Source organism: Oenanthe melanoleuca, chromosome Z (genome assembly GCF_029582105.1).
Source record: "Oenanthe melanoleuca isolate GR-GAL-2019-014 chromosome Z, OMel1.0, whole genome shotgun sequence".
NCBI lineage: Eukaryota > Metazoa > Chordata > Aves > Passeriformes > Muscicapidae > Oenanthe > Oenanthe melanoleuca.
This window is the reverse complement of record NC_079362.1, coordinates 54722183-54745065: the sequence shown is the minus strand read 5'-3', so window position 1 is coordinate 54745065 and position 22883 is coordinate 54722183. Positions and strand designations below refer to the sequence as shown.

Here is a 22883-nt window from a genome sequence, read left to right as displayed (position 1 = left end):
GAGCCAGGGGCATAAAAAGTAGCTGTAACAAGAGCCACAAACTTTTTTTGGTTTGGGGCTTTTCTGAGGCTGTGTTTTTGAGGCTTTGTTATTTAAGGAGTTTTTTGAACAGGACTGGGCCCAACACAGATCCCTGAGGAATACCACTGGTGACTGATCCCCAACTGGATGCAGCACCATTCACCACCACTCTCTGGGCCCAGACATCCAGCCAGTTCTTAACCCAGCAGTGCTCCTGTCCAAGCTGTGGGCTGCAGCTTTTCCAGGGAATGCTGTGGGAGACAGTGTCAAAGGCCTTGCTGGAGTCCAAATAGACAAAACCCACAGCCCTTTCCGCATCCCCCAGGTGGGTTACCTGGCACCTGTGGGTCAGGCGAGGCCTCTGGGGAGCGTGGCGACCCGGAGCGGGCGAACAGGGGCGCGGCACGTCCTTGGGGGCATGGCACAGCAGTTTGCGCAGGCAGGTCGAGCAGGAAGGGCCGCAGGTGTTCTTGCTAGTAAGATCTGCTGTGTGTTGTCTATGGTGTTTCTGTTGGCCGGTTGGTGTTAGGGTTTCTGTTAGTAATGGTTTTTACAGAATCAAAAGCTGTGTGCGTAACTGAGTGGAACCCTCATAAAAGGATGTGTCTGTACAGACCCATTCCTGTCCGGAGTGTTTGAGCTGATCAGTGGTTTCAGGGTATGTCGTGGAGGAAGCCTGCCTGCAGTGTGAACAGGTGAACGATCTCCTTTCACTGGTGGCCGAGCTTAGGAAGGAAGTTGAAAGACTAAGAAGTATCAGGGAAAGTGAAAGGGAAATAGACTGGTGGAGTTCAGCCCTTCCATCCTTGAGGGAGGCCTACCAGAAATCAGAGGACTCCCGTGGCTCCCACTGTCAGGAAATAGAACAGCACCTAATGGATGAAAATTCCACCTCCAAGCCAGGTGTCACTTCAGAATAGGTATGAGACCTTGGATCTAGAGAGTCAGCCAGATGATTTAGATGTTTTAGAAGAAAATTATCTGCCCAGTGAGCCTCCTCATTACAGTTTATCTGTCAGAGAGATCACCACCTCTTACATCAAAAAGAAAAGAAGGGTAGTAGTAGTGGGTGACTCCCTTCTGAGAGGAACAGAGAGCCCTGTATGTCAACAGGACTCACCCACAGGGAGGTGTGCTGCCTCCCTGGGGCCTGGGTATGGGATTTCACTGGGAGACTCGCCGGACTGATCCAGCACTCTGATTGTTACCCACTACTGATACTCCAGGCTGGCATTGATGAGATTGAAAAGAAGAGTGTCAGGGCAATTAAAAGGTACTTTAGGGCACTGGGTCAAGTGGTTGATAGGACAGGGGCACAGGTAGTCTTTTCCTCAGTCCCCTTGGTGGCTGAAATAAACAGTGAAAGGAATAGGAGAACTCCTATCATTAGCAAGTGGCTCAGGGGTGGGTGTCATCGGCAGAATTTTGGATTTTTTGATCATGGGGCAATATTGATGGCACCTGCCCTGCTGGAACTCAATGGGCTCCATCTCTCAGTTAAGGGCAAAAGGTTTTTAGCTCATGAACTGGCAGACTTTGTTGAGAGGGCTTTAAACTAGGTTTGAAGGGGGAAGGGGATGCAGCTGGGCTGTCTGGAAGCAGGCCCAAGGGTTAGGGGTGAAATCAGTACCTGATCAGGTAGATCAGGTTGGTCAAACACAACCTACCCCTCCTACACCCATGCTGGCTGGATCTGATGCCCCAGCCATCCTGTGAGGGCTGTGTGATGGCACTCAGTATAAACTGTTCCATTACCTTGCCCAGTACTGGGGTCAGGCTGACTGGCCTGTAATTACCAGAATCCTCCTTCCTACCCTTCTAGTGAATGGGAGTCACATTGGCCAGCTTCCAGTCACCTGGAACCTCTCCAGTGAGCCAGGGCTGTTGGTAAATGATGGAGAGTGGCTTCACAAGCTCATCTGCCAGCTCCCTCATCACCCTGGGATGGATCCCACACGGTCCCATAGATTAATGAAAATTCAAGCGGCTCAGCAGTTCTGTGACTGCCTCCTCCTGGATAACAGGGGGACCATTCTGCTCCCTGACATCATCTACAAGCAGGAGGACAGTTGTCCTGAGGACAACTTGTCTTTCTAATGAAAACTGCGGCAGAAGAAGGTCTTAAGCGCCTCTGCCTTTTCCTCATTTTTAATTACTAAATTCCTTCCCTCATCTAATAGAGAATGGCTGTTGTACTTGCTCGCCTTTTGCCATTAATGTATTTATAAAAATATTTTGTGTGGTCCTTTACAGAAGTGGCCAGACTGAGTTCTAACTGGGCTTTGGCCTCTCTAATTTTTTTCCTACATGACCTAGCAACTTCCTTAAGCATTTCCTGAGATACCTGACCCTCCTTCCAAGGGTGATACACCCTTGCTTTTTTCCTTAGTTCTTTCAAAAGCTTCTTGCCCATCCAGGCCAGTCATTTTCTTCATAGGCTCATCATTTGGCACAGAGGGACAGTCTGTTCCTGTGCCCTCAAGATCTCTGTTTTGAAGCATTCTCATCCTTCCTGGGCTCCTGTGTCTTTAAGTGTTGCTTCCAAGCTACCCTCTGAATAAGTCTCTTGAATAGGCCAAAATCTGCCTTCCAGAAGTCCAGTATGGAAGTTTTATTGATGCCTGTCTTTGTTTCACCAAATACCAAGAAGTCTATACACTGTGCCCCAGATGGCATCCAGCCACCACATCTTCCACCAGCCTGTCTGTGTTTGCAAACAGCAGATCTAGTGCAGTTCCTCCCCTGGCTCACTCACGAGCTATGACAAAAAGTTGTCCTCCACACTCTCTGAACCTCCTAGACAGCCTCTTTTCTGCTGTATTAAGTTCTCAGCAGATAGCTGGCAAGTTAAATTCACCTACAAGAACAAGGGCTGGTGATATTAAAACATTCTCCAGCAGCTTTTAGAGTAAGTTATCTACTACTTCATCCTGGTTGGGTGATCTGTAACAGACTCCCACCAGAATGTCAGCCTTGCTGGCCTTCCCCTGATTCTTTGCCCTGACCCCATCCAACCTTCTGGCTCTCCTGTCCTCACTGGCTCTTGCTCACCCTCGTGTCTGTTCTGCCTCTCTGTGTCCCTGCTGAGCCACCGGGGTCCAACCCTGCCCACCTCGAAGCCAGCCCACAGAGATCCTCACAGGGACCCTGTCCAGTCCTGGCCTTGCTGCCCCATCCCCTCACCCGTGTCCAGTCCCAGCCCTTGGCCCCATCCCCTCACCCGTGTCCAGTCCAGTCCCTCCTGCCCCACCCCCTCACCTGTGTCCAGCCCCGGCCCTCCTGCCCCATCCCTTCACTCATGTCCCGTTCAGTCCCTCCTGCCCCCTCCCCTCACCCTGTCCTGCCGCCTGTCGTGCAGCGGGCACCGCCCGGCACCGTGGACGACGATGGCACTCCCCGACCTCCAGTGGTATCTTTTTGTCTCGGCCTCCTCTCTTTCTCTCTCTCTCTCACTCTTTCTTCCCTCCGCCCCACCCCATTCCTTTCTCATTTTTCTTCCTCTTGTTCTATTTTTTCTAGCCCTCTTTAGCAGAATCACTCCCTTTGATTTTGTTTTTCATTATGAATAAATGGTTCTTAGATTCAGTGTTTGTCTTAATTTTGACTTAATTTTGTTCCTGACCATCCAATTTTAAAAGAACTCCTTGCAGTTTCCCACAGTGGAAGGTGTCACTGATACTGCAGGTAACTGCTAGATGGCCATTGGAAGGGCGGTCCTAGACTATGTGCAGCCCAATATGACACAGAAGAGTTCTGTGATTAAGCCACTTGAATTTCAACCCTGTACTCTGAAAGTGTTCTCTAAGGAACTATTTCTTCAAGGCTTGACAGGATGCTCTTGCCCTGGAGATAGCCAATATTCAACTCTGACTTACTGCAGATAAACTGAACAAAACATTCTGGCCTGATGGAGCTGTGCATTGTGAATTATGGCATGGTTCACTTCCCTCCATCCATGATTGCAGCAGCTGCCTTCTGTTTGTCCCTGAAACTCCTTGATGGATATTCTTGTCTCCCTGTGGACCACTAAAAGGGCACAGCAGTAGGGCAGTACCTTTGAAAGCCTCCCACTGTGAGACAAGAGGCCATAACTGTCCAAGCAAAACTCAAGATGAAGAAGAGCCCATTATACTTGGATTATTATAATAGGCTTATCTAATGGATTCCCTTCCTTTCAGTTACCACTTCTGCAATGCTACAAATCTTACACTGAGAGTGACATTCTCTCAATTATATGGTATATGGCAAAGAATGTCATCAATATGGACAAGTGTGCTGCTGAGAAAATGTAAGAATCTCAGGGTGCAGGGATGTGGGGGGGATATGCATGGTTATGTGGCACACTGGCTGGCTGGTTCAATTGAGTCACTGCAGACAAACTTAAATAAGAACTGCTCACTTCTGAGCTGAAGACCTTTATCTTGCTCAGGTGACATGGACCATCCATGAACGGGCTTTGTGTACTAGGATGGGCCTGGCTTGATCGTCAAGCCTTAAATGTGCTGAAACTGTGTTAGTGAACACAGTAAAGATAATCAACCTTATTTCTCTGCAGGCAGTCATGAAGAAATATGCCACTGTTGCCAGAATTATTTTTGCAATTATACTTCCTCCATATATATTCATAGCTCTGTAGATTATTGTTGTACACGGTTCCTAGCTAGCCCCAGTACTTCTCCCTACCTTTTCCCTACCTTGATAGACAGAAAGACAAAACACATTCCAGAGGCTCCAAATCCTGGGGGTCCAAGGCCCCTATCCTAACTTGGTTTTTCCTGGGAGCTGAGGTTGAAACCAGCTCTTTGAGACACATTTTCAATCACAAAGTTTAGCTCCTGTCTAAGAGTAGGGAGTGGGAGAGGATTTAGAGAGGTTTGAAGAGGTGGGAATTACTTCATCACTTGTGCTTCTAATTGAGAATTCTTGTCAATTATGTTAATTTGCTAAACTTTTAAAACTGTGTACACCTGGGACAGGGGGGAGGCACGTTTTTCCATGTCTGCCCCTGGAGGCCTCCAATAAAGATCAGCCTTTATATTATGTCCTTTATATTATTAATATTATGCTAATATCGCCTCAAAAGTGCGTTGATTAATTTCTAGGTCTTTAAGGCATCACCACCAACAGCACCAAGATAGCACCATTATACTCCCCTATTATATAGGATCTGGTTAAAATTTTTTAACTCCTATAAGAACTTAAGCAGAATGCTGCTCACTGTACATACAAAGTACCTTATTTGTATTAAACTTATTAAAGCTGTTATAATTTTTTGGTTTGTTTTTTTTGGTGGGGAGGCCAGCACAGTTACTTTCCTCCCACAGCTGAGGCATCTTCCTGGAGCCTGTGACTAGTTGGAATATGCTGTCCAGAGTATTGCGGGATTCAGTGTTTGTCTTAATTTTGACTTAATTTTGTTCCTGACCATCCAATTTTAATTTTTGGACCATCCCTGGGCACGTCCAAAAAAACCTGTGACTATTTTGAGGTCATGGTTTAATGGTGAACAGAATCCTTGTGCTGGACTGACAGCTGCTCTTGCTTTTAAACCCAAATAAGTCTCTGGTCCATGCAGTGGCTCTCTTCATTTAGTGTTTCCATTTTGCCGTCTGTTTTTTACTCCCGTTAGTAGATTGCACCTATTGTTTCTATCTCCACGCGAGCACTTGGTCAGAGGGAAGGATTATTGCGCTTTACCTAGTATTCTGCCAATGTTTTTTTTTGTTGTTGTTGTTGTTGTTGTTTTTTTTTCCCTGCACGTCCTGGAGCAGAGCCGCTGAGGGCTGCACTTCACCGCCCAGGGCCGCTGCTCTGCGCAGGCGCGGGGCGCGCGGGCCGCCGGGATCCGCGCAGTTTGAAGTGAGGCGATGGCGACAGCGGAGGCGGCGGCGGCTCGGGTCCCTGCTCAGACTCGGACCCCGGCCCCGGCCCCAGCCCCGGCCCGGGAGCTCGAGCCGACTCCGGCTCGGGCGGGGGCCCATGGGGGCGGCGGCGGCGGCGGCGGTGACTGTAACGTGGATATCCTCACTGTGCTCCGGTTAGTGCCGGCGGGACGGGACGGAAAGCAGCTGAGGGGTGGATGAAGGGATGCGCAGTCTCTGACCATTGTCTCTTTACTCCCACCACAGCACGAGGGACAAATTGAAGGAGCAGTTAATGGAGTGCAAGACTGCCGTTCTTTCCGGTAAGCATATCCCTCCTCGGAGTGGGATGTTGCACTAGCAAAGAATGCGAAGTCGCATATACATGTATATACGTATATATATATAGATGTATATGTATATTTAAATATTTTTTAAATTATTTATCGAAAGCTCTCCTTACAATGATGATGTTTTCTTTCCTGGCTGTACATTTTAGCGTGTTTTCTAGGCAGCTTTTGAGATTTATTTGAATGTTTACAAAGATGTCATATGGTTGTTGACCACTGCCCTTTCCCTTCTTTTCTTTTTTATGTCTGAACTTTAGACTCCAATGACATGTGGTGTTGGTTTTCAGAAATCTGGTCATTTGTGAGAGTCCAGAGTATTCCTCTGGCTTCCCTGGGAGGTTTAAGACCCCCCTGGCGGGGTCCCCAAAGACCCTCGAATGAGACCCAGGTGTCTCAGGGGCTGGATTTAGCTCCTTGGAACAATTTACCAACATTGAGAGAAGAAATGCAAGCTGCAAAAATAAATAGAGTGTAAATTAGACGGTTAGAATGTAGAATAAGTAGATTTCTAGAATGTTTATATTAAGGGGCTCGTGGCCAAGATGGAGAATTTGGGGCGTGGATACTTCTTCCTCCTTCTTCTTCATGTCATCCATGCTGGGTGACATGCTGGCACTTTTAGATTGGATGTGAACAAAGCTGGACCATGTTACAAGACTGAAGTGTATTGGGAGTCAAGTGTAAATACAGTACATAATTTAGACTATAAAAGATAAGTCCTTCCTTTCTCAGGCAGATTCTGCCCTGGACGTCTGGCGAGCAGACCGCTGTTTGCTGGATAAAGCATTCCTGAGATAAGGAAGAATAAACAACCATGAAAACCTCTGTTCAACCATGAACAGCCTCCTGCAGTCTCTCATTGGTGGGCATTGGAAAGAGCTGGGTTCCAAACCACCTGCATGTCCTCCAGAGGTGATCTCAGGTCTAAGGAGACACCTCGGGTTGTGACAGTCATCAGTGCGGAATTTTTGCCAAAAGCCTGCCAGTATTGCTCCTGTTAAGGAGCAATACTGATTTAAGGTGTTGCCATTACCTGTAGTCACGAGATGATTTGGGTTGGAAGGGACTTTAAACACATCTGGTTCCAAACCCCCCACTATGCACAGTGACACATTTCACTAGACAATTTTGCTCAGAGCCCTTTCCAACCTGACAACCTGATCTTGAACACTTCCAGGGATGAGACATCCACAGCATCTCTGGGCAATCTCTCTACCAGTGCCTCACCACCCTACAGTATATCTAATCTAAACCTACCCCCTTTCAAGTACAAGCCATTCCCTCTTGTCCTGTCATTACATACTCTTGTGAAAAGTTCTCCAGCTCTCTCATAAGCTCCATTCAGGGACTGGAAGGACTCAGCAAGATCACTGTGCAACCTTTTCCAAGGTGAACAGCCACTATGTCAGCCTTTTCCTCATAGGAGAGGTGCTCCAGCCCTCTGATCATCTTCATTGCCCTCCTCTGGACCTGCTCTAACAGATCCATGTCCTTATGCTGGGAATCCCAGGCCTGGATGCAGCACACCAGGCGGGGTCTGCCAGGAGCAGAGGAGAGGAGTAGAATCACCTCCCTTGACCTGCTGGCCACATTTCTGATACAGCCCAGTGTGCAGTTGGGTACATGATCTTCCACTGAACCATCCAGTGGCATATATAGACAAATGTAATGAACCAGCTCTAGCTCATCTAAAAAGTGCTAAATTAAAATATTTTAAAGCCTAATTATTTCTCTGATACAGCTGTAATAATTAACAGTAAAAGATAATAAAGCTTGGACATAGGAGTAAGAAATAACTTGTTCACACAAAAAATGCTAATCCTTTATCCTTATAGTTGGTATTTAAAAGTCTGTTATGCTTGTTTTAGTGACATTCTCTTTTGCAGAGAAAGAAAAATTCCTTGATTATCCAGCTGAAGAAAATTTTATCCAGAGGTATGTCACTGGATAACTTCAAAATTCTCTTCTAATTTTTCTTTCTTAGTGAATTGCTGAATTAACAATCAGTACTTTGGAGAAGATTGGTTAAAATAATGGAAAGTAAAAGAAAATGTGGGGAAGAAATGCTTTATTCATTCTCCCAATGTACTTCTGTATCTGATGTGTCTTTTAAATTTGCAGTTCATTATGTGATGGCTAGAATTCACTAATATAGTTCCAATGCTGAATTACTCCTGGCCCTAGTTATTTGTGGCTCACGTGAAAAATTCTTGTATTAGATATGTAGAAATCAAGTTAAAATGTGACGCTTTTAAACTCGGTTATCCTCACACTCAGGTTGTCTGTCTTACTGCTTTTTGTCTTTCAGTGCCACAGAAGATTTGCAAAAAAATATAGAGGAAGTAAAAGTCTCTTTCCAGAACAAGACATTGGCCTTGCAAAGGTAGAATTTTCTTCACCCTTTATTTGGAGGTTTCCTCTCTGTATGTGCATACATAGATGCATACATACATAGGTCTGATTAAAACAGGGTTTTAAAATTATATGGAAGATTGGGTAGATTATAAGTACCATTGAATGATAGGAATGCAGATGGATATGCTGTAGAAAATGAAACAAAAAAAAAGCCCACCGAAACTAAAGACTTAACAGTTAAAATGTGTAAACCCGCAAGTTCCTTTACAGTTGGGAAAGAGTCAGATCAGTAAGCATATTTCTCGACAATACTTTCCAAATGCCTATGAAAAGATGATAATGTTGGACATCTCTTGTGTTTCATGGTTGTTTATTTGAATTTATACCTTTGCCCAGCTTCCTTTCTGGAAACTCTGGGATTAATGGTGTCGAAATATGTTGATCAAGAGAAAAAAGGAATTGTCACTCTCACAAATAATTACTGATTCTTCTTCCTTGTCCTGAGAGTTAAGTGCCATTATTTAAGAAGAGTGATATTTAAAAGGTAGTGAGTGTTTTGTTTATACAATTGCAATGTGAAAGTGGAATCCTGGAAATTATCTTTTTCTATTACTTATTTAAATCTGTTTCTCTCTGTTTCCTGCTTCTTTCCATTTCTTATGAGTTCTCATCAGTCACATGTTATTTCTTACAATATGCAGAATCCAAATTATGGATGCCTTGAGAAAGAAATTGAAACAAAATGATGAGGACTCACGGTAAGGTGTTCTTGAGGGTCAGATAGCTAGAAAGGAATGAACCTTGCACAGTTTATTTCTAGATTATTTCATTTTACCTCTTGTGAAAGCAGGCTTCATTTTTCTAGATTTGACAGAATGATACACTGCCTACCTTCTGGTTCAAATCAGCATGATCAGACCTCATACATCCATGGTTACAGTTGGGCTCTGAAATCACCTACCTTTAATTACAGAAATCGTAACTCTTGATTCACTAGTGAGAACAGCTTGTAGCCAAGAGAGCTTTCTGTCTTTAGTGCCTGAGTTACCTGTGTTTATAATAGCTGAGCTCTTATTACAGGGTTGTAACAGGGCCTTGCCTCTTCTATGCTGCCTTTATTAATTAGCTATGTCAGAGCAAACTGTCTTTGAAAAAGAACTGAAAGCTTAAACATATTTAAAAGTAGCTTTTAATTTCCTACCCATTATTAACAGGTGGATGCATATGAAGTGCAATATGAGAAATTTAATTTCTGTCAGAAATACTGCTAAGAGATTGCATCTTCATGATTTAGGAGCTTTAATTCAGAGCCATTTCCAGATGGCTAGGCTTTCTTGATGCCTTCCAAACTCTGTGATGTAAAATGTTGGACAGATGTAAATGAAATCTTAGGGAAACTGAGAGATAAGTAAGGAAACTCTTTGGCCTCTATAATGATACTGTATATTAACTGCAAAAAGAAGTGTGCAGACATGGAATATTATTTTGCTGTTAGGATAAGTGAGAAATTCTTTATTTAACCCAAATAGAGTTGATTAAATCATTTATGATATTGACTTGTATTAGTAGTCTTAACTAATTAAGTAAAACTAATTAAGACCTACTTATATTAGTATGTCTTAACATTCAACTACTTGCTTTCTTAGGCTGATCTTGGAAACAAGGAAACGCATACTATTGCTTAGCCGGACAATAATTGAATATCAGGAGGTAAGTGGCAGTTGTAGCTTCTGTTACTGTTATGCCAGTCAACCAACCTCAGCCTGGGCAGGGAGTGCACTTTAAAACAATAGGATTTCATGAGTCATTCAAAGGTAAATATGGGGTGACATGATGCAGTTCCTACTGCTGTCAAAACTATTGAGTGGATTACCTAAAGTGAGCATGTAAGTAAGTCTGTTTTAGAGTTGCCCTTACCTGCTCATGTTTATTGAATAAGCATCTTTCAGTATTTTTGAAGACAAGAGTCTGGAAAATAATTTTATTTAATTTTTTTTTTTTTTTTTTTTTTTTTTTTTACTTTCAGCAAGCACGTCACAAGGAACAAGAGTTGATTGACATTAAAAGAAAAAGACTCTGTAAGTGTGTTATCTGTACTGACTTTGGTTTGTATTTTAATGTAGAGTTCCTATAGTTCATATTTTGAAGTTGTTCTTGTAGCAATATTAATTTACATGGGAAATAACAAAACTCAACACAGTTATAACACTTGTTAAAATAGTGGAAAGTACTGTAGAGATGAGCTGGGGTGTTCCCTACTTGAAGGTGAAACTGACACATTGGAATGAGATGCAAGACAGCACTCAAAAACGATGTGGCAGCATTTTATTATTTCATGTAAGCTCATCAGAAAGTTACACATTGTTTAGTCATTTAAATCAACCCTACAGCACATAAAAGATGCTCTTCTGTCACACTGCACATTTATGAGGTGTTTGCAGATTAGGGAGGGGATTTGCTTAACAAAGAAGTGTATGTATGTTAGTATTCAGTAGTTCTTCTTAGAGCGGGTTAAATTTAGATGTGACATCAGTATTCAGAACTTCATATGGCAAATATGTTCTTTGAATGCTTTCTTTCATGACCAGGTATGCCCCCAATATTAACAGCTGATTCGAGCTTAGGGATTTGTGTATATGCTGACAGTGATGAACAAACACAGTAAAATAACTGTTCACATGGGAAAAATGGACATACTTGATATCTTTGCAAATAAAGGAAGGAGTGCTCTGCCAGCACTCTTCCAATGTATGAACTGTCCCTAAACACTTTTAATCAGTCTAGTTTTTAGCCTGATTTCCTGTAAAAATATAATATTCACTGGTCATGTCCATATGCTCCTTGTACAACTTTGGAATTTAGTTTCAGTGAAAAAGGAGTAAGGGTCTTTAGGAGGTATGAAAAAGACCTACAAAAGTTGTGGCACTTGAAAACGGTATAGGACAGAGATGCAAATTGGTCCCGGTGTGAGGGAAATGCAGGCAGCATATCATGTACTTTGTTTTGCTGTTGGCCAGGGAGCCAATTGATATAGCTTGGTACCAGGTAGAAACACCATATGTTGCCTCTTTCATAAAAGAAATATTTTGAGGTATATTGGAGGGAAGGAGTGGAGTGTGAAATTAGGGTTATTTCAGTTGGAAGTGCTTTAGGCAGCTTTGAGGAAAAGGAATATCTTCAGTTCTATTGTTCACCTAACAAAGGTTAATTTTCCTAATAATGTAACAGTACTAAAAAACAGACTACAGAAACTACAGGAAATGCAGACCACGATGAAAAAGGAAAAGGAGAAAAGAGAAAGTGTGGATGGCGTTGAAATACAGGAGATGCTTCAAACATTACAGAACACAAGAAAGACAACTACAATACTTCAAAACGTGCTCCAGGTAATATTGTGTGGATTTTAGAGCCAAGTTTACAATTTTTTCATTACACTCAAGATAGCATACTATGTGGCAAATATTACTTAACAACACAAAACCTTTAAGTTTAACAGTGGTAATGGAAGAATGTGTATAGAAGGAAGACTTCTATTGCTTTAAAGGCTAAGAGCACGAAATTATCACAAGCATCTTTGCATTAATTTTTTGCAGAGTTTAGAAAAAATCTTTCAATCTGTCTTTGTTTCCTTAATGGTAAAAAAATAATGCATCTTTCTTGAAGAAGGTCTGTCACAGTAGTGGTTGTATTTCTGTCTATTCTGAGTCACCTCTGCACCCTACCAAATCAGTTTCCCCATCTCATGGTTAGAAAAAACAAATGGGTGTTAATCCCATGCTACCAATGAGCCTCCATCTGCCCCTTCTGACCACAAGCCTTCTCTGTTTGTGTTACCCACTACAGCCCTGTGAAAGCCTTGGCCTGCAGCCACAGCCACTCTCCAAATTCTCTCAGCAGCATAGCCTTTGCCCTTTTGGTTATCCATGTGTCAGGGCCTGCTAACTGGTCTGTATACATGCAGCTGACTGGTAGGCTACCTGGAGTGTGGAGTCATGCAAAGTGAGGAAGAAAACGTCATGGTTTGGATTAAGGTGGAAGGGTCTCTCAGGCTGCACAGGAATGTCAAGGACCAAAAGGGTGTTCAGACCTCTTGCTCTGCATGCTATGGCTGCTACTATTTTGTGTTGGTAATATTGTTACCAAATTCAGAATGAGAAATTAAACGTTTTACTAGTGTTTAGATTAGAGTCTGAAACTACCTCTTCCTGGTTTTGTACTCCTGAAGTTTTCTGAGCCCTAAGTAGAGCAAATCCTCTTTGGTTAAATGTAAATTCCCATTTTCAATCCAGAATGGCAGGGTAAGAAAGTTAACTCTTTTATTTTGTATGTGAGGCAAACTTTATTTCATATTCTCTAGGTTTCTATGTTTAAAATAGAGGTAGTATGCAAGCCTTTCCAGGAAATCAGAAAGCATGGATTTGAGGGGTTTTTTTTCTATGTATCAACAATAGGATCTAAGCCAATACTTCCCTTTCTCCTTTTTCTCCCTATCCTACTTCAAACACTTGTGAATTTCAAGGGCTTTCAAATTAAAAATTAAAAAGGAGACTTTCTTTGAGATATTTTACTAGGAATTGTCCTTTGCAAGGGCTTGTTTTAACCTGTAACTCTTTCTCATTTATAGGGCATCATATTTGGAAGCACAGTTAACTGGGCAGAAGATCCATCTTTAAAGGCAATTGTTCTAAAGCTTGAAAAAAATGTCTATTTTCAGTGAGTCAGGAGACATGCTATATTTCATATGTTTATTTTTACAGTGTATGCATTTGAACTGAACTCAATGGACTTTATTTCTCAAAAACACACTTCAAGAATTTTTAAATTTTAATTTTCTGAAAAGTTTTGTTCTCTCTAGAAAACTAGAATGTGTCCAAGCAATTCTTTGAAATTAAATTTATCTTCTGGTGGAACAAAAAATGTTTGAACAGGTAGTAGAGCTGATGAAAAGAAACTACCTGAAGACTAATTTCTCAAGCTGTCCTGTCTGAAGCATTCGTTTTCCTCTGAAAGGCAACAATAATGCAAGAAGGGTTTCAAGCTTTCATGTAGAAATGGACTTAAACTGAGGTATTGCTGTACCCCTTTCCTGGGGACCAGCAGGCCATGGAGCTCAATCAGGATGCATGACCCTGCTCTGTCCCAGTCAAAAGCTCAATCTGGAAAATTTATGAGCAAGTCTGGAATTGGGATTATTCTTGTTTTTAAGGTATTTTGTATAAACACCACAAAATTTGCGCTCTTGTTAGCAGTGACTCTTGTCTGCAAAAGTGAATTCACGCCATGAACTGCAGCTAAGCAGTCTTGACTAGCATTTGCGCTTTTCTCATTTGGTGTTGTTTGTTTGATGTTTGAAGGAAATGGACTCTTGGCATGTAGCACATTTTGGGAGGGTGTAGGGTCCCTTGTTGTCTTGGTTATGAACTTCATTTTCAACTTGGTGAGTGATCACTTGCTATTTTTTTGGGTGGGTGCCTTGATTTTATGATAAAAATAAAATGCTTATTTTCCAGAAAATGTTTTATTTGGCTTGGAGGTTTTTTTGATTCGTGATGAAGCGGTTTATTTGGCAGGCCGGGCCGCAGCTGCGGGCCCCGCCCACAGACGGAGGCCCCGCGCGCGCGGGCTGTGGGCGGGGCCCGGGGCTGCCCCCGGGCTCGTCACCATGGGCAGCAAGATGGCGGCCGCCACCAGGGCGGTGCAGGTAAGGGCGGCCCCGGGACGGCGGTGTCTGAGATAGCCGGAGCCCTGGCTCGGGCCGCGGTGCTCGCTTCTCCTGCTGCCGCCGCCGAGCAGCAGGTCTGAGGCGGCCGTGGCTTGAGGACATGCCGCCGGGGCGGTCGGTGTCCTTGGGGAGAGCCATGCAGTGGCGCGCACGCTGTGTCGCAGGTGCCCGGTGCTGTGCTAGCATCGGGTGCGGAGCTGGCTGGCAGCTCCTTCCTAAGATGGGCCTCTCCAAGGTGAAAGTGCTTTGTACAGGCAGAGCACAGCTCGCGATTCCGTGTGCTAAAGCGCTGTGGAGCCACGGCATGATTTGCATTGGAAGGGACCTTAAAGGTCACCTAGTTACATCCCCACCCCGCCCCCCCTCCTCCCTGCAGTGGGCAGGGACGCCTTCATTAGACCAGGTTGCTCAAAGCCCCGTCCAGCCTGGCCCTAGACACTTCCAGGGACAGGACTGCCACAGATGTTCTGGGCAGCTTGTGCCAAGGCTTCACCCTCAAAATAAAGAATTGCTTCCTAATCTTCCATATCTTTGTAATCCAAACCTGCCCTCTTTGGGTTGTAAGGTCTCTTCGTAGCCTTCTCCAAGCTGAACAAACCCAGCTCTCTCAGCCTGTCCTCACAGGAGAGATGCTTCAGCCCTCTGATCATCTTAATGGCTCTGCTCCGGACTCACTCCAGCACGTCCATGGTTTTTTTTGCTTCAGGGACCCCAGAGCTGGACACAGCACTCTGGGCGGGTTCTCACCAGAGCAGAATGCATTGTGATTGCCTTCATGCAATGGCAGTGGCTGTTTCTGCACACACACACGCTGATGAGAAAAGGAAGACAAAGACTGTACCCGCTCAGGACCTCAGGATGCAGGACTACTTTTTAAAGTAAAATTCTTCCTGGGGTGAATTTAGAACTTCAAGAAGTAGTAAGTGTATCAGAGTAGTGGCTAGAGAGCAGCTGTTGAGAGTGGTTGCTAGATACACTGTACATTCTGTTATATTCTTCACCGTAACCTGTGTCTGTTTCTCCTACCTGGTCTTATTCTAGGTAGTCAAGCCACATACTCCGTTAATAAAGTTCCCAGACAGAAAAAGTGGTCCCAGACCTAAAAGTAAGTATTTTGGGATACAGCTTGTGCCACATTTCTTTACATGGACTGTTTATTTAAGAGCCAGGACCCAGTTTCTCTCTTTCAGCTATACAACTGAACTGAGTTGGAGTGGGTTTTGAAACATGCTTGATTTAGTTTGAAGTCAACTCTTGAACTTTCTTCACAACTTCTTTTCTGTACAACTGTGTGTAGACACATAATGCATGCACATCTTTATTTTTTTACTCAAGAAGGATTCACAAAGATTACCAGTGTTTGTTTTCTACTTTATATAAAATCACATTTTCCCAAATACTAATATTTACTGAAATGACTGTGCTCAAGTCAGTTTGAAGCTTTAGTTATTCAGTGATATTTGAATAAATTATATCACATTTCCTTTATTTTTTCTTAATTGAAGCATACGATGTATTTTCTGCTGTATTTTCAAAACACAACTATAGCTGGGAGATCCAGCCCTCTGTAAGAAGTATTTTCTTTGGTTACTAATTAATGTTGATGAAAAAAAAATATTTCATTTGAATCTTTGACATTAACTCTTATACCTGTGTTAATATTTATGGTATTCCAAATACTATTATATTTAAATAACACTTTTATATTAGCAATATGTTAGTTTAGAAGTTCTTTTGGGTCAAAAAGCAGCTGAAAGAAAAGTAGGAGTTGTCTTTAAAAGCTCTGTTCTGTTATTCTCACTTCTTCTGAAATAATACTGGTTCTAGAGTATTTGCCACAGCACTACCAAGCCTGCAGTTTAGCTTTAAGTTTAGTTTAACATTTGAAAACCTCCACAGTGCATAGAAATGTCTCTTCTGACTTACCTGTGAACTCTTCAGGAACTATTTTCTGCAATAATTTTCTGTCAAAATTCTATACATTTTTCACAGTTCAGCCAAATATGCCACCTCTCATGCTAGTGAACTACTTTCTCAAAAGCTTGAAAATGTGTTTCTGACCTCTTGTTTATCTGTGTGTCAGAAGATTCTTGTGACTGTATCTTCTTTTCAGTACATTAGACTTTTATACCTTCATAGGATCTGTCATCTTGTTAGTAAACTGCAACCTACTTTGTCTTGCTTGAATGCTGTAGCAAAAACTGCATTTAATTGTACCAGATTGTTGCTCCCACATAGCTAAATGGCTCCTCAGGGCAACTAGGGATGTGAAAGGCCAATAAAATTCTAGTGGGCTAATTGCTACTGCAACATTATGGTCTCAGGGAAGGGAGGGATGTGGTAGAAACTGATAGAACTAATGCAGCAGTAGTAAAATTTCTGATTACTGCACTTCTGATGTTTTTAACTAGCTAATGAGTCTACTCCAACTACACTTCAGACTGAAACATACAGTAGAGAAAAATCCTTGATAAATCTCTAGACTTTGCTGTGCTAGATGAAACAAACTTGGAGAAACTGTTGTGGTGGGTTTTTTTGTGGTTTGTTTGGTTTTTTTTTTTTTTGTTCTTTTTTTAATATCAGGTGTATTATTTCTTGAAACAAAAATACTTTGTCCCCTATTCACAATATGCTGCTTCTAATGGGCTCACTTCTGCCTTGCTCTATTTGGGATCTTCCATTATTTCTGAACCACCTTGGGACTTTCAGACCCAGTCTTATGACTGACAGTTTCCAAATATGCCTCTCAATGCTGGCTTAGTCACAGTGCTGCAGGTGTTTGATTGCTTGTCCCAATCCTGCAACTACATCTGACTCAGTAAAGTTAAAACTGGCTCACTCTACTTTGTGGTGATTGGTCTTGCTAGAGCTAGGAAGGACAAAACCAGGCAAAACTGTAGTGTTGTAGCAGCTCACATGCTTTGGTTCATGCAGTTTCCATGCTGCATATTTTATAGTTATATAGAGCCCCTGTTCAGCTGTTAGATGTTGCACTTGTCATGCTCATTTTTCTGGATCACTGGAAGGACTTCTGTGGAAGCATTATTTTTAGGTGTTTTACCATTATACAGAATTACTAGGTTGGAAGAGACCTTCAGGATCATCAAGTGCAATCCATGCCCTAACACCTCAACTAAAGCATGGCACAGAGTGCCATATCAAATTTTTTCTAAAATGCAGCTAGGGATGGTGACTCCACCACCTCCCCAGGCAAACAATTCCAGTACTTTATCATTCTTTCCATAAAAAACTTTTTCCCAATATCCAACCTGTATTTCCCTTGGCACAGCTTAGGACTGTGTCCTCTGGTTCTGTCAGTTGCTGCCTGGAGAAAGAGACCAACCCCCACCTGACTACAAGCACCTTTCAGGGAGTTGTAGAGAGTGACAAGGTCACCCCTAAGCCTCCTTTCATCCAGGCTGAACAACCCCAGTTCCCTCAGTCGTTCCTCACAGGGTTTGTGTTCCAAGCCCCTCACCTTTTTGCCTCCTCATGTTCAAGCTTCTCAACATCCTTCCTAAACTGAGGGGCCCAGAACTGGACACAGCACTCGAGGTGCAGCCTTGCATTTTCCCATTCTTCCCCCAAGGGAAGAATTACATCCCTGTTCCTGCTGGCCACACTGTTCCTGACACAGGCCAGGATGCCATTGGCCTTCTTGGCCACCAGGGCACACGGCTGGCTCGGGTTCAGCTGGCTGCTGACAAGTGCCCCCAAGTTCCTTTCTGCCTGGGCACTGTCCAGCCACACCATCCCCAGCCTATAGCATTGCAGGGGTTTATTGTGGCCAAAATGCAGGACTCAGCACTTGGATTTATTGAACTTCATCCCGTTGGAGTCTGCCCATCCACCCAACCATTCCAGGTCTCTCTACAGGGAGAGGAGAGGGCAGAGCCCTCCTACCTTCCAACAGATTGACACATGTTCCCAGCTTGGTGTCACCTGCAGATTTACTGATGGTGGACTTAATCCCCTCATCCAGATCATCAGTGAAGATGCTAAACAGAACTGGCCCCAGCACAGACCCGTGTGGGACACTACTGGTGACGCCACCAGCTGCATGGAGCACCATTCACCACCCCTCTCTAGGCCCAGAAATCAGCCAGTGCTCCTATCCAAGCTGTGGGCTGCAGGTTTTCCAGGGAATGCTGTTGCAGACAGTGTCAAAGGCCTTGCTGGAGTTCAAACAGACAACACCCACAGCCCTTCCCACATCCACCAGGCAGGTCACCTGGTCATATAAGGAGACCAGGTTGGTCAAACACAACCTACCCCTCCTACACCCATGCTGGCTGGATCTGATGCCCCAGCCATCCTGTAAGTGCTGTGTGATGGCACTCAGTATAAACTGTTCCATTACCTTGCCCAGTACTGGGGTCAGGCTGACTGGCCTGTAATTACCAGGATCCTCCTTCCTATCCTTTCAGTGAATGGGTGACATTGGCCAGCTTCCAGTCACCTGGAACCTCCCCAGTGAGCCAGGGCTGTTGGTAAATGATGGAGAGTGGCTTCACAAGCTCATCTGCCAGCTCCCTCATCACCCTGGGATGGATTCCCTCCCATATTTAGGACTGAGTGCTGAAATGAACATATTGCTGTGATCTCTGTCCTGCCCAGTGGATCAATTGCATATTTCCATTGTAAAATCAGCTATGGTGGTGGGACAGACCTAAGGTGACTGTGACAACACTGCTCTTTTGTCATCTCTTCTATCTGTACAATCAAGGCAACGTCTCCATTGTGAATTCCTGAAGCTTAGCTCCTGATCCTCATCTGTGAAGAACTTCATGCACTCCTTGCTCTTTGCATTTCATTAACATTGATTGTTGATGCCTGATACTTGGTGTTCATTCTGCACATTATTAACAAAATGTGATAGGATGCTATTTTGTAATATTAAAAATGAGTACAGCACTGCATTGCATGTTGCGGCCTGCTGTGGTTTAGAGTTTTATCTTTCTATAAGCCTCTAGATCTTTTTCATTTGTCCGTCTTTTCAGTTGCAGTAAATGAAATATCTTTCTACATAATTGCCCACACACAGACATTTACATAACTTTATGATTTTTTTTCTCCAAGTACAGTGGAGAAAAAAAGCCATTGTTAGGGTATGTGCTGATACATCTTCTGTTTCCACATAAGTGTTTCTGCCATTCAGACTATTGTTAGAATTTTTAGATTCTGCACCTCATAAATTTAACAATAAAAGCCGATTGTGAGAAGTAGAGTGACTTAATTTTTTTAGGTGTTTGTTATAACGAGTAAGATTTTCAAGCAATGGTAGATTTTATTGGCTGCTTATTAATTTTACAGTCTTGTAATATTTCTGGTTTTGGAATCTGGGTTTCAGTACAGGAATCTCTACAAGCAAGTACGCCATCTCCTCTTGCTTCAAAAGCACAGGAATCTGTAGGAGGCATATCACCAGCCTTTCAAAATATTTCACCTGTTAGTAGAGTACAAGGTACACCAGACACTTCTGAATTAACAAGAACCTTACCTCAGAAATACAGAAGGAAACAAATGTCAGATGAAGAGATTGAATATATTCAAGTAAGTTTTCTTTCTTAGCTTTTTTCTACATCCTCTGGTGTGGTATTACATGGTAATTCTGTATAAGAGTGTGCTCTGGGTTTTTAGTTGTTTTCAGACGCAATACCCAATGTACCAATTCTGAAGGTATCCAACTTTCACTGTGGTACCACTGAGTAGAGAGATTTGGACTTAGAACAGATGTGCAGGTCAGCTGTGATAGTTACAACCTGCATTAACTGCCACCACTACCTGTTTTGTAACAGCTGTTTAATGTGTAATTTGACTGTGCTGGGCAAGAGCACAGAAGTCTGTTCTTAGACCAGGAAAGGCTATTACCAGGTGATCCAAGTCCAAAATATTTCTCAAACTAGTTTTGTAAGTTATTTATTAGTAAAATAATTCTTGTGTTTTTAATAGTGGAAACATTTTATTAAACCAGACATAAATATTTTTTGCAATACTTGTAAATATGGCATTGTACATGAAAGGCAAGAAAAACCTGCTTGTGTTCTGTAACAATTCTCAGTTGTAAAAACTGATGGTTCAAAAGGGAGAATGCACAAAATGTGAATAATTTGTGAGGTGATTTTGAGTTTGAGATTAAAAGATGTTTGCAAAGCTTTGCTAAATGGTAAGGACATGTATAACGTAATCATGTTAGTAGAGAAAATCAGTTTTCCTTCATGTATGCAAGTAGGCTGCATGTATATAGTAGAAATAAAATTAGTTCTTTCCCATAGAGATACATTTCCTGACTTTTTGTGTAAGTTTGTTTAACAGTGAGGTAAGTTGTAAAATAATTTTGGTGGGAAAATAATGAACTGAATACCTTTCTGATTTCTCATTAGGATTGTAATGAAGCAGCCTGGCTTTGTTTTTACTTTGCACTTGGAATCTAGGCAATGAAAGTTATTTTAAAATTTGTGTTTGTCAGACATTTTTAAGGTTAAGAGGCAGGTTTCTTTAGAGAAAGAGACATGGAAGCAGCTGTAACTGTAGGAAACGTATTGATTTTTTTGGGTTTTTTTCCTTGAAAAAAAGTTGCCATGACTAGTATATGCTGATATTTGACACTCTATACCTGAAATTAAAACTAGCACTATGTCTCTTAGTCTATAACAGTGCAAAAAAGAATTTGATCTCAGTTCTCCATTCTGTTAATGGAATATATTTAACTGTATGCTTTTCTTTTACAGCGTGGAGGTCCAGAATAAATGTAGAAGATAGTTTCTTGGCCATTGTTGAAGAATGAGATATCATATTCACAATAAAGGCATTTCCTTAATATTAAAAATTACTATATACTAAAAGCTTTAATAAAATCCCATCTGATGGGTGAGAAGATTGACACAACATACAAGATACTGATTTGTGACTGAGAAGGATTTTATGTTGATGGCTAATAGCAATTGAATATATATGATCTCTGCACCATTAAAATATTTTTCTAATTAGCCATTTGAAAATCAGCAATCTAACAGAGTAATTTTGTTTTTGCACTGGTTGAGATTACAAAACCACAGAATGGGTCAGATTGGAAGGAACCACAGTGGGTCATCTTTTCTGACCTTCCTGCTCAAGCAGGGTCATCCCAGAGCAGACGGCACAGGATTGTGTCCAGATGGTGCTTGAGTATGAGGAAGAATCCACACCTCTCTGGGCAATCTCTCCCAGTGCATGGTCATGTGCACAGTTACAAAGTTCTTCCTCATGTCTAAGTGGGACTTCCTGGACATCAATATCTGCCTCTTGTTCCAGCACCGCCAAGAATAGCCTGGTCCATCTTCTTGGCAATTTCCCTTCAAGTACTAATAGAAATTGATGACGTCCCCTCTCAGTTCTATCTCCTTGAGGCTCCATGGCCCCAGCTCCCCCTGCCTTTCCTCATAAGAAAGATGGTCCAGACCCCTCATTAAATTTGTTGCCCTCTGCTGGACCCACCCCAGGAGCTCCATGTCTCTCCTGTCCTGAGGAGCCCAGAACTGGACACAGCACTCCAGGTGAGGCCTCACAGAGCTGAGTGCAGGGGCAGGATCACCTCCCTTCACCTGCTGGCAATGCTCCTCCCAATGTCCCCCAGGATCCCATTGGATTTCTTGGCCACCAGGACACGCTGCTGGCTCATGGGCAGCTTGTTGTCCAGCAGGACCCCCAGGTCCTTCTCTGCAGAGCTGCTCCCCAGCAGGTCAGCCCCAGGCTGTGCTGGTGCCTGGGCTTGTTCCTCCCCAGGTGCAGGACCCTGCTCTTGCCTTTGCTGAATATCACAGGGCTCTTTGTCCATCTTTCCAGCCTGCCGAGGTCCTTCTGAAGGGATGCACAGCACTCTGGGGTATCAGCTGCTCTGCCCAGCTCTGTGTCCTCTGAATTTGCTGAGCAGGCATCTGCCCCTCCACCCAAGTCATGGATGAATAAGTTAAACAGCACAGCATTGAACCTTGAGGGACAGCACTAGGGACAGGCCTCCACCTGTGGCCAGGCCCTGTGCCACTGATTTTGACCCTCTGGGATCTGCTGTTCAGCCAGTTCTCGATCCACCTCACTGCCCACTCATCCAGCCCACAGCCTGAGCTGTCTGTGAGGATGTTGTGAAGAGATTGTTGGAATCCTTACTGACATCAAGCAGACAATACCCACTGCTCTCCCCTTACCCATCGAGGTAGTTGTTTCCTTGTGGAAGGCAGTCAGGCTGGTCAGGCAAGGCTTACCTCTAGCGAAGCCATGCTACTTTTCCTGATCACCTCCTTTCAACCACATAGAGATGGCCTCCAGTACGAGGCATACCACTACTTTTCCAGGGATTGAGGTAAGGCTGACTCACGTGGGTGTTTCACTGGGAATGATTTTACAGGCAGGAAAGAGACACTGAAGTGCTCTCAGAGATGATGGCTGTTCTTCACAGTTACACAGTTTCCTTGATCTTACAGACTAATTTAATAAATAACAGCAAAACTTGGGCATATAGGGAAATTAATTTTCAAGTGAGAATTTCTCCAGTATTTACCTCTGATGGCTATAGAATGGTAGTTTTAAGTACTATAT

General features: G+C 43.1%; 2 protein-coding genes across 2 annotated transcripts; both read left to right on the top strand.

The window, feature by feature from the left end:
- The first annotated feature begins 5888 nt into the window (after positions 1–5888).
- CENPH (centromere protein H) lies at positions 5889–14000 on the top strand. Its single transcript, XM_056514583.1, has 9 exons — positions 5889–6058; positions 6150–6205; positions 8119–8167; positions 8541–8615; positions 9289–9345; positions 10234–10297; positions 10614–10665; positions 11816–11973; positions 13212–14000. The coding sequence occupies exons 1-9, from the start codon at positions 5889–5891 to the stop codon at positions 13302–13304; spliced, it is 774 nt and encodes a 257-aa protein (XP_056370558.1). The 3' UTR covers positions 13305–14000.
- Positions 14001–14190: 190 nt separating this feature from the next.
- On the top strand, positions 14191–21313 carry MRPS36 (mitochondrial ribosomal protein S36). The gene is made up of 4 exons (XM_056513176.1): positions 14191–14288; positions 15351–15414; positions 19660–19862; positions 21041–21313. Exons 1-4 carry the CDS (start codon positions 14250–14252, stop codon positions 21056–21058), a joined length of 324 nt encoding a protein of 107 aa, XP_056369151.1. The 5' UTR covers positions 14191–14249; the 3' UTR covers positions 21059–21313.
- Positions 21314–22883: the final 1570 nt, after the last annotated feature.